This window comes from Triticum dicoccoides, chromosome 4A (genome assembly GCF_002162155.2).
Source record: "Triticum dicoccoides isolate Atlit2015 ecotype Zavitan chromosome 4A, WEW_v2.0, whole genome shotgun sequence".
Lineage (NCBI taxonomy): Eukaryota > Viridiplantae > Streptophyta > Magnoliopsida > Poales > Poaceae > Triticum > Triticum dicoccoides.
This window is the reverse complement of record NC_041386.1, coordinates 625,071,983-625,082,685: the sequence shown is the minus strand read 5'-3', so window position 1 is coordinate 625,082,685 and position 10,703 is coordinate 625,071,983. Positions and strand designations below refer to the sequence as shown.

General features: G+C 44.8%; 2 protein-coding genes across 3 annotated transcripts; both read left to right on the top strand.

The window, feature by feature from the left end:
- Nucleotides 1–824: 824 nt before the first annotated feature.
- On the top strand, nucleotides 825–3,649 carry LOC119289435. 2 transcript variants are annotated; one of them, XM_037568759.1, is made up of 3 exons: nucleotides 825–1,039; nucleotides 2,624–2,772; nucleotides 2,901–3,649. In XM_037568759.1, exons 1-3 carry the CDS (start codon nucleotides 947–949, stop codon nucleotides 3,010–3,012), a joined length of 354 nt encoding a protein of 117 aa, XP_037424656.1. In that variant the 5' UTR covers nucleotides 825–946; the 3' UTR covers nucleotides 3,013–3,649. The 2 variants fall into 2 exon arrangements, 1 of the variants encoding a protein (XP_037424656.1); XR_005141508.1 differs by lacking the exon at nucleotides 825–1,039 and adding an exon at nucleotides 2,299–2,428.
- Nucleotides 3,650–4,970: 1,321 nt separating this feature from the next.
- LOC119289434 (phytosulfokine receptor 2-like) lies at nucleotides 4,971–6,555 on the top strand. The gene has a single exon (XM_037568758.1). The coding sequence runs from the start codon at nucleotides 4,986–4,988 to the stop codon at nucleotides 6,255–6,257; it is 1,272 nt and encodes a 423-aa protein (XP_037424655.1). The 5' UTR covers nucleotides 4,971–4,985; the 3' UTR covers nucleotides 6,258–6,555.
- The last annotated feature ends 4,148 nt before the right edge of the window (nucleotides 6,556–10,703 follow it).

The following is a 10,703-nucleotide window of genomic DNA, read 5'->3' as shown; positions in this document are numbered from 1 at the left end:
ATTAAATATTCTGTTTGGTCTCCTATAGGTTGACTTTGTATGCCTTGAAACTAGAGTTTTTTGAGGTAGTTTTCAACCCTTAATTTCTCTCCTGGGGCATTAGCCAATCCTGGCCCCACCACTGCATGAGAGTACCTTGGAGATTGCATCCATGACGAACCTGGCTGGATCGGCTAACTTCTTAAACGTGGCTGGTAGATCAGCACAGAGCACGTTCGTAACCTTGCGGCACGCGATGTTGTAGTTTGAGAAATATGCGAAATCCATATTGGGCCAAAGCGTGTCGAGTTCGTCGGCAACGCTGGCAGCGTCCAACAATGTGGAGGAGCCATAATTTTTATTTTACAGAACTGGCGCCACCAAGAATGCATGTGTTTTTATTCTTAGGTCATACAAATAGCCTATACCTATGATTGGTATGTACTCCAAGCAATTTTTGGGGATAGGTGAGCTTTGAGATTTGGTGGGACTAAATTAACGTGTGAAAAATCAAGAAGGTACCCTATGACTTACAACATGAACCCAGCCTCTGTTTCACGCCTTATTATGAAGGGAAACCTTGACGCAGTGGTAAACCTGCACAAGTGAGAGCTACATGCACCGAGTTATCTTTTTTCTTTTACGCCTTATTACACCTTCAAAAGGAAACAATGCTTAGGGCCCTTGAGCACTCTCTGGGCCTCAAACTGGGCCTTCCTCTGTCTCACCCAAAAAGAAAATATAGCCTAAAAGACCAAAAAGAAATTCTCAAAAAAAAACACCAAAAAGAAAATAATCCCCAATCCCGATTCCCTACGCCGCCGGTGGATTCTCGCCGCGTCGTCGTCCACAAAAGAGGCGCTCTCGCCGCCGGGGGCCTCCTCCCGCGCGCCGTCAGCTTCGCGGAGAAGTCCCCCCCGTGACGTCACCCTCGTCCTCGCCGAGGAAACCCGCGTCGCCGCCGGCGATGGTCGCCGCGCAGGAGCCGAGGAAGGAGTGCCCGCCGGACCTAAGGAGCGGACTATTCAGTGCCGACGACTTCCGCACGTACAGCCGCAAGGTGAAGCCCTGCTCCCCCCTTACTTCTTTCCGCCGCTCCGTTGAGTCACCGTGTTGCGCGTCGAGCGAAGCCCTGGGTTTGGGCCGCCTCTGCCGGTGAGCATTGGCGGGTGTGCCGTGGGTATCCTCGCCTCCGAGTGGATGCCGTGATCGTCATCGCTCGGCGGCATGTGCCTCTCGGCTTGGTGACCGGTCCTTTGGCGGCACATACACAGATGACTGCACATTGCTTACTTTAGATGGCACTGTAGCCATGCGGTCAGGCAAATTTAGCCGTCAGATTGATAGTACTAATCAGCAGCCCTAGTTGCGTTACATCTTAGAATTCAAATTTCAGAGTTGTTATACTGTAGTAGCAGTAGTAGAGATAATCAAACAACTTACGCTCTAGAGTGAATATTGTTCATGTCAACATGTGTGACTATTTTCCGCTTGGGATTTGTAAATTTAGTTATGTGGCAGCTAAATAGTTGATCCTTAATTTATGTTCCAGCAACTGGGCGGCGAAGATAGGCTCAGTACCCTGACCGACGATCTTTTACTGTCCATCTTGGGGAGAGTCAGTTCACGTGTAGCTGCAAGGACAAGTGTGCTCTCTACACGGTGGAGGCGTCTTAGTTGGTGGCTGCCTGAGCTAAGCATCAATGTCAAGGATTTCCTATCTGCTCCGTGTGCTGACCCTATTGAGGCAAATGATATGGAACAAGCTATGGCGTCTTTAACCAAAGCAACCAGGAGTTTGTTGGATAAACAACAGAGAGAATCCAGTATCTCAAGTTTGCACCTTAACCTCTATTTGATCGGCAATTTCCTTTGCGAAGTTGGCCAACTCATAGGTGATGCAATCGACAGTGGTTTGTTGAAAGATTTGGATCTCACCATTCTTGATGAGATGGAGCCTCTCGACTGTACTGAGGAAGAGCTTCAACAGCCAGCTCAAGACATAGATGCCTTTTTCACTGCCTACCCTAGTGTGCTCCTCTGCCTCACAAAGCTGTCTCTAAAAAATATAGGCTTTGACAAATTGGACATGCACCATGTCCTGTTTGACTGCTGCAAGCAACTGAAGCATCTAAAACTTCATCATTGTGATACTGGTTCCTTCTCTCTCTTTAAGATTGATGCACCAGGCTCAAAACTCCGTGTTCTAGAAATCGAGAAGTGTCGCTTTCTGAGAATCGACCTGGTGTGCCTCCCGAAATTAGAGAAGTTCTTATGGGAGACCTGGGTATCTCAGGTTGCCCCATTGACCTTTGGTTTTGTCCCATCTCTTGGGGAATTAGAACTCTCAAGTGGTTCAAATTGTGATCAACGCTTATTTAGATTAAGTGAACTTCTACATGGAGTAACAAGCATACATACTCTCACATTGGATTTCCAAGGAGAAACCGTAAGTACTTCTTTATTTTCGCTAAATGGTACTTTATTTGGTATTTGTCATGTCGTTGCAGATATAGAAGTTACATCATGGATGTGTTTATGTATGATAGAGAACAAACGTAGCTGTAAATTCTTTGATAATCTCACTTATGTGCTTGCAAACTATCAATTCTTATTTTGTTTGTTTATTTAATGTTGTGATCAGCTTTGGGTGCAACCTGAAATGGAGGAACTTCGCACCGCATTCAGCAAACTAAGGAAGCTGTTCGTATGTGGTATATTTGTTGAATTTGACATTTCATGGATGACAGCTTTCTTGCAGCAGCACCATCTATCGAAATGTTGCATATTGAGGTGATGTCTTTGTCTGTATTTATTTTCTTGTCCACATTTGGAGCTTTATTTTTTCACAAATTTTGGTGGAAGGTTGATTAAAACTTGGTTCAGTTGACATATCTAATGAATCGGTAACACACATGCAGGTATGGGAACATACATGCGGTGTGGGCGAGGCCAGACCTGCTTCCTACCATGACAGAAAGAGTCCTCGGTGGGAAATGTACTTGGACAGCAGCTCCGAGAACAGGCTTCTAAAAGAGCTAGAATTTGCTGGATTTAAATCAATCGAACAACAGTTTACATTTATAAGATCCATGTTGGAACGATGTCCCAACTTGCAGAAGATAGTTCTGAGAGATGAGGAGCAGTGCGATGACTGCGACACCCTTAAGGTACCTCGTCCTTCGAGATTTCCAAGGAAGGAAGATGAGCAAGAAATGGTGGTTAAGCGGATTAGAGATGAAATGTTCTCGCCAGAGATACTTTTTTATGAGTACGAAGAGAGCTGACATATCTCAGTCCAAATAATTTTTTATACTTATAGTTAACAGGGATCTAGGCACATGACCTGTCTTACAACCAGCACTATGAACAATCTGCAAGTAACACACTCTTCACTGGAAATAACTAACGAAGCAAGAAGATGATATCTTTTGGTTACCCGCGGTGAAGTGATTACTTTATGCAGCTCATCCATGGATTTCATCCTGACCATGCATTCAGAGAGTGTGTATTCGTAATTCTCGGGCCTGCTGTCTCTATACCCAGCAAACTTGTCTTCTTTCTGACTCAAGTCATCATCTTTTTGAGTCGCGCTGTCTTCTTTCTGAAATCAAAGGCCTTCTTTACAGCAGCAAAATATCTGGGAGATAATTTCATGAGCGATAGACAGATGTGTAGACAAATCGGATAGGATCAGTGGGGTGCTTATTCGACTTTACAACACCAGAATACTGGGAGATAATTCCATGAACAATAGACAGATCTGGTGACAAATCAAACTAAAAAACAGAAGTTTACATAGGGACCGGGATGTCTGAATTCTGCCCAGGACGTGAGTTTGTGGAGTGAGGAACCCGCAGGTATCCCTGCTGCTGCTGCCGCCTCTGGTTGTTCATTTTGGTCGCCTCGCCATCTGCCACGTCTCCACTTCTGGAGCAGAAGCCTTAAGGATAGGTTAGCTCCTTGTTAAAGACAATTTACAGATTTTTTCCTCAAAAAAAAGACAATTTACATATTTTGTGTGGTCCTTTATTTTCTCATATCTAGGATTTCTTTGTTTCTTTACAATTTTATAATTATACATGGCAAAATCACTAAACTGAGCACAGCTGGGTCGTTCATGTGAACGAGGTGGATAGGTTCCTCTTGATATTTGTCGAGGCGATGAATGAGAAGATGGTGCGGAACCAGTATCTTGGAGCATGTACATGGTGCCGCCTTTCTTCCCCTAAGGTAATTTGATTCGGCAACGCTTCGCTTATTTCAGGACACATGGTTATCCTGTGGTGCTTAGTCATCATCAAGTTCTGGAAATCAACCAATTACTATTGTGCAACGAGTAACCATTACTCCAGTTTCTTATCATCTTGGTTCTATATTTGTTGATGGTCTTAGCCAGGACGCTATATGGCTGCATGGTGCATCAAGTGTGTGCTTTGTGCCAATTTCTTTAATTTTTTTGCCTTTGTAATTTCCTTAATTTTTAATGGCGTCCAGTGAGGATGAAAAGAAATACATCACTGTATTGGCAGACGCATTATTTTTCTATGGCCGTAGCAATGCCTGGGTATTCTTCTATTTCGTATAAACGTCGATAAATCGGCTTATAAAAATTCGAGAAACCCCACTGGACTAGCTTGGGCGGCTGTCCACGACATTAGGATGGGACCAGTAGAGCTGAGGAGCAGGAGTTCCCAGCTTGAGTCACCCACGAATTTCAGTCGACATACCTGAAAATCAAGTTTGGCAGATGGCAGTTGTGGGCACGGACTAGTACTTGCAACGCATGGCCCCCCACCAATTCAGTCGACGGACAGCACCCTGCATGAAAATCAAGTTTCTATCAATTTTGTATTTCATAAAAAAAAACAATTGTGGGCTTGTGGCCACCGACAATTGCAGCGCATGATTAACAAGTCTATAAGATGCACCACCCAAGCAGTTTGTGCCGAGACAAGAGCACTTGCTGCGTGCATGCGTTTGTGCACACATATTTACATACCACCATGGCTAAATGCCGGCTGCTGCTCCTCTTCTTGGTGTTTCTCTTGCTGGCGGCGCACGCTAAGTCATGCCACCCTGACGACCTCCGTGCGTTGCAGGGCTTTGCCTGGAACCTCGGCGGCGGGGGCGCCCTTCTCCGTGCCGCGTGGTCTGGTGCCTCGTGCTGTGGCTGGGAAGGTGTAGGCTGTGACGGCGGCAGAGGCCGTGTCACGGTGCTACGGCTTCCAGGGTATGGCCTCGCGGGGCCAGTCCCAGGAGCCTTCCTGGTGGGCCTTGCGCAGCTGGAGGAGCTCTTCCTCGGCTCCAACTCTTTCACGGGCTCCCTCCCTACCTCCCTCTTCAGCCTTGTTGGGCTGCAGAAGCTCTCCTTCGGATCCAATCAGCTCACTGGACAGTTGAGCACGCACCTCCAAGAGCTCAAGAACCTCACCTTGCTGGACTTGTCCGTCAACCGCTTCTCCGGCCGCCTCCCTGACGTGTTTGACGACCTCACGTCGCTGATCCATTTGTCCATGCACTCCAATGGATTCTCTGGATCGTTGCCGCCGTCTCTGTCATCATTATTATCTCTCCGTGAGCTCAACCTCCGGAACAACTCCTTGTCTGGTCCGATTGCTCGTGTCAACTTCTCCGGCATGCTACTTCTTGCTTCAATTGACTTTGCGGCCAACTACTTGAGTGGGTCTCTCCCGATTAGCATCGCGGATTGTACCGAACTCAAGTCGCTCAGCCTTGCCAACAACCAGTTAGTTGGCACCATCCCATTGTGGATTCGTGAGCTCGTCCACCTTCGCTACTTGGATCTCTCAAATAATTCATTGATTGGCGACGTACCCAAGGGTTTGAAACTGCTTAAGGGCCTCACCACCGCTGATCGTTCACAGCGTATGGCTTTCATTAACATGCCATTGTATGTGAAGCGTAATAGGAGAACACTCCAACAACAACCAAATGTCATAACTGGAACCAACAACTATGTCAGATCTGGGGATGGCAACACTGTATCTGGGAATGACAACACTGTCATATCTGGGAATGACAACACTGTATCTGGGAGCGACAACACTGTCAGATCTGGTAACAAAAATGTCCTGACTGGTAGCAACCATGTTGTATCTGGGACCAACAATGTTGTATCTGACAATGACCATGTCGTAAATGGGAATAACAATGTTGTATCCGGGGGGAACAATATGGTAACGGGCAACAACAATGTCGTATCTGGGAGTGACCACGTCGTATATGGGAACAACAAAGTCGTAAGTGGAGGTTAATGATCTGTCAGTGGATTGATTCCGTCCTCCTCCAGACATAGCTCACATGTCCTTGTCCAAGTTCAGTGTGGCTCACAATCACATGTTGGGGCCAATCACAGTTTGTAACCTCATGGATATAGCATCCGCCCTTTTCCTGTTGAAAATAAAGTTTCCCTTATAATTATGTTCCTAAGAGTTCTAGAAAACTTTGTATGTAAATGCTGACCTGAACAGCAATGGGCGGCTTGCAGCTGATGTAGACCAAGCGTGATTTGCACCGTGGATTTCTAAGTGTGGTGATTATTTCATCTCTTCCATTGTCTGTGATGTGTGATGCTTTCAAGAAAACCCGTGAATGCATTGTCTACTCCTTCATTGTGTTGACATCAGTTATTATGCAACCGGTGTAGAATACCATTCTATTCACCTTATGCCTGTAAGGAAAGTGAATTGCAAAAAACCACCACATTTCAAGTTCATATCCGGATTTGCTACCACTTTCCTTGGGCGCCCCAAAAATCTACCATTTTTCTTGCTAATTTTCTAAATAAACAGTGATGACTGCCTTAGGGCGATTTAATCCAAATCCTGATAGCCTGGGCCCGCTGTCAAGTCCACATGACACTGTGTGTGTTGACTGTTCGCGTTGACTGTTAAATCAGGTCCACATGTCAGCGTTTCCAGCGGGAGGCTGTCAAAAATTGGATTAAACCACCCTAAGTCGGTCATCAGTGTTTATTGATAAAACTAGCAAGGAAACAGGTAGATTTTTGGGGCGCCCAAGGAATGTGGTAGCATATCCGGATATGAACCTGAAACGTGGTGGTTTTTTGCAATTCACTCACATGTAAGGGCATCTTCAACGCCGACCCGTGATTTGATTCAGTTAACTGAATCTTGGTGTTTGAATTAACCTATAGCTTCAGTCACAGTGAGCAAGATTCAGTTACCTGAATCTTGGTGTTTGAATGAACCTAGGTTCAGTTACAGTGAGCAAGATCCATTTAACTGCAATCAATTTAGTTAACTGAATCTTGTTGTGATTTGATTCAGTTAACTGCATTCAATTCAGTTAATTGAATCTTGGTGTTTGAATTAACCTAGGTTCAGTGAGAGAGAGCTAGATTCAGTTAAGTACTTTCAATTAACACATAGGCTCAGTGAGAGATAGCTCGATTCAATTAACTTTGTGCAGTCACAAACAACAATACTCAGTTAACTGCATAAGTTCACTCACAACAAGATTCAATGAGCAACAAAATTTGCTAGAATTGGAGCAAACACTTGTTTCCAGATCTGAAACCCTAGAATCCCATAAACAAAAATTGCTACTCCCTCCGGTCCTTTTTAGTCTGCATATTAGTTTTGTCCAAAGTCAAGGTATCTCTACTTTGACCAAAGATATAGAAAAGATTATCAACATTCACAATGCGAAATCAATATTGTTAGATTCTTTATGAAATGTAGTTTCATAGTATATATATATGGTATTGTAGATGTTGATATTTTTTGAGATAAATTTGGTCAAACTTTGCAATGTTTGACTTGATAAAAATCTAATACGCGCAGTAAAAAGGACCGGAGGGAGTACTAGAGAGAGCGAGCCAGCTCACCGGGGGTTGGACCAGCACCATTTGACAGTAGATCAACGAATTTTCCTCCAAGAATAATTCCACCAATCTCTCTCCCTTCTAACAATGTCAAATGTGTGGCTATTTTCTGTTTGGGATTTCTGAATTCAGTTATGTGGCAGCTAAATAATGCATCCTTCATTTATGTTGCAGCAACTGGGCGACAAAGATAGACTCAGCACCCTCACTGATGATATTCTCCTGGCAATCCTGGAGAGACTCAGTTCACGTATGGCTGCAATGACGAGTGTGCTCTCTACACAGTGGAAGGCATCTTCCTTGGTTGCTGCCTGAGCTCAGCATCAATGTTAGGGATTTTCTATCCGCCCCGTGCGCTAACCCTATTGATGCAAATGATATGGAGCAAGCTATGGCGTCTTTGACAAAAGCAACCAGGAGCTTGCTGGATAAGCAGCACAGAGAATACACCATCTCAAGTTTGCAGCTTAAGCTCTATCTGTTCAACACTTTCCTGTGCGAAGTTGGCCCACTGATTGGTGATGCAATGTTTATTGAAAGATTTGGATCTCGATATTCTTGATGAGACAGAGCCTCTCGACCGTAGTGAGGATGAGATGCAACAGCCACCTCAAGACATAGATGCTTTTTTCACTGCCTACCCTAGTGTGCTCCACTGCCTCACAAAGCTCTCTCTAAAAAATGTAGGCTTTGACAAATGGGACATGCACCATCTCCTGTTTGACTGCTGCAATCAACTGAAGCATCTAACCCTTCATCATTGTGATAGTGATTCCTACTCTCTCTTTAAGATTGATGCACCACACTCAAAACTCTGTGTTCTAGAAATCTGAAAGTGTCGCTTTCTGAGAATCGACCTTCTCTGCCTCCCTAAATTGGAGAAGTTGGTTTGCGATACTTGGATATCTCAGTGTGCTCCGTTGACCTTTGGTTTTGTCCCATCTCTTGGGGAATTAGAACTCTCATGTGGTTCAGATTGTGAGCAACTCGGATTTAAATTAATTGAGCTTCTACATGGAGTAACAGGCATACGTACTCTCACATTGGATTTCCAAGGAGAAACCGTAAGTACTACTTTATTTCTCTAAACGGTAGTTTATTTGATATTCATCATGTCGTCACATATATGAAAGTTATATCATGGATGTGTTTATGTATGATAGAAAACATATATAGCTGTAAATTCTTTTATGATCTCATTTATGTGCTTCCAAACTATCAATTCTTATTTTGTTAGTTTATTTAATGTTGTGATCAGCTTTGGTTGCAACCTGAAATGGAGGAACTCCGCACCGCATTCAGCAAGCTAAGTAAGCTGTTTGTACATGGTATATATTTGTTGAATTTGACATTCTATGGACGACGGTCTTTCTTGTGGCAGCACCATCTATTGAAATGTTGCATATTGAGGTGATGTCTTTCTCTGCATTTCTTTTCTTGTCCACATTTGGAGCTCTAGTGTTTCACAAATTTTAGTGGATAGTTGTTTAAAACTTGGTTCAAATGACATATCTAATGAATCGGTTACACACATACAGGTGTGGGAACATACATGTGATGTGGGCGGGGCCAGACCTGCTTCCTACCATGACAGAAGGAATCCTCAGTGGGAAATGCACTTGGACAGGAGCTCCGAGAACAGGCTTCTGAAAGAGCTAGAATTCGCTGGATTTAAATCGCTTGAACAGCAGTTTACATTTATAAAATCCATGTTGGAACGATCTCCCAACTTGCAGAAGATAGTTCTGAGAGACGAGGAGCAGTGTGATGACTGCGAGGCCCTTAAGGTACCTCGTCCTTCGAGATTTCCGAGAAAGGAAGATGAGCAAGAAATGGTGGTTAAGCGGATTAGAGATGGCATGTTCTCGCCAGAGATAATTTTTTACGAGTAAGAAGAGAGATGACATATCTCATTCCAAACAATTTTTGATACTTATAATCACCAGGGATTGGGATGTTCTATGTAGGCACAGACCTGTCTTACAACCAACACTATGAACAATCTGCAAGTAACACTATCTTCAGTGGAGATAACAAACGAAGCAAGAAGATGATATCTTTTGGTTACCCGCGGTGCAGTGGTTACTCTATGCAGCTCATCCATGGATTTCATCCAGACCATGCATTGAGAGAGTCGGTATTCATAATTCTCGGGTGTGCTGTCTCTGCACGGACCAATCTTGTCTTCTATCTGACCCGAGTCATCGTATTTGTGTCTCGCACCATCTTCTTTCTGAAAATTTCATGAACAATAGACAGATCTTGAGACAAATCAGAGGCCTTTACAGCATGAAAATAACTGGGAAATAATTCCATGAACGATAGACCGATCTGGAGACGAATCAAACTAAAGAGCACAAGCTTACATAAGGACAGGGATGTCTGATTTGGGCCCAGGACATGAGTTGTGGAGTGAGGTACCGATGGGTGTGGCCATGTCTCGCCTGCTGCCGCTTCTGGTTTTTCATCTTGGCCACCTCGCCTTCTGCCACATCTCCACCTCCTCCTAAACAGACACGGCGAAGACAGCGCTCCGCACCGTCAATGCCCGCAGCAAGCAGCCTGACACCCTGCCGAGGGAACGCGCCGTCGCTGCCAGGAGCCTATCTGATGCTACTCCACAAAGACTACACCGACAACCACCTTGCCACACAGGAGAACAGAGCACGGCCGCCCACCCAGTTTTTTTTCGCTCTACGGATGCATGCCCACCAAAGTGGTAGAAACCAATGGGACACCTACGATCAGTCAGTACATGCAGGAGGAACCATGGCGGCTTATTGTGAGCTCGGCATTCCTAGCGAGGTGCCGAGGTTAGTAAGTGACGCACCAATTTTAGCGAGTCCCCCCACCA

Bases quoted from the DNA above. Each gene is read 5' to 3' on its own strand.
- LOC119289434 (XM_037568758.1), top strand. From the start codon at position 4,986: ATGGCTAAATGCCGGCTGCTGCTCCTCTTCTTGGTGTTTCTCTTGCTG.
- LOC119289435 (XM_037568759.1), top strand. From the start codon at position 947: ATGGTCGCCGCGCAGGAGCCGAGGAAGGAGTGCCCGCCGGACCTAAGG. The intron at 1,040-2,623 runs GTGAAGCCCTGC...TGTTGTGATCAG, and splicing joins TCCGCACGTACAGCCGCAAG to CTTTGGGTGCAACCTGAAAT. The intron at 2,773-2,900 runs GTGATGTCTTTG...ACACACATGCAG, and splicing joins TCGAAATGTTGCATATTGAG to GTATGGGAACATACATGCGG.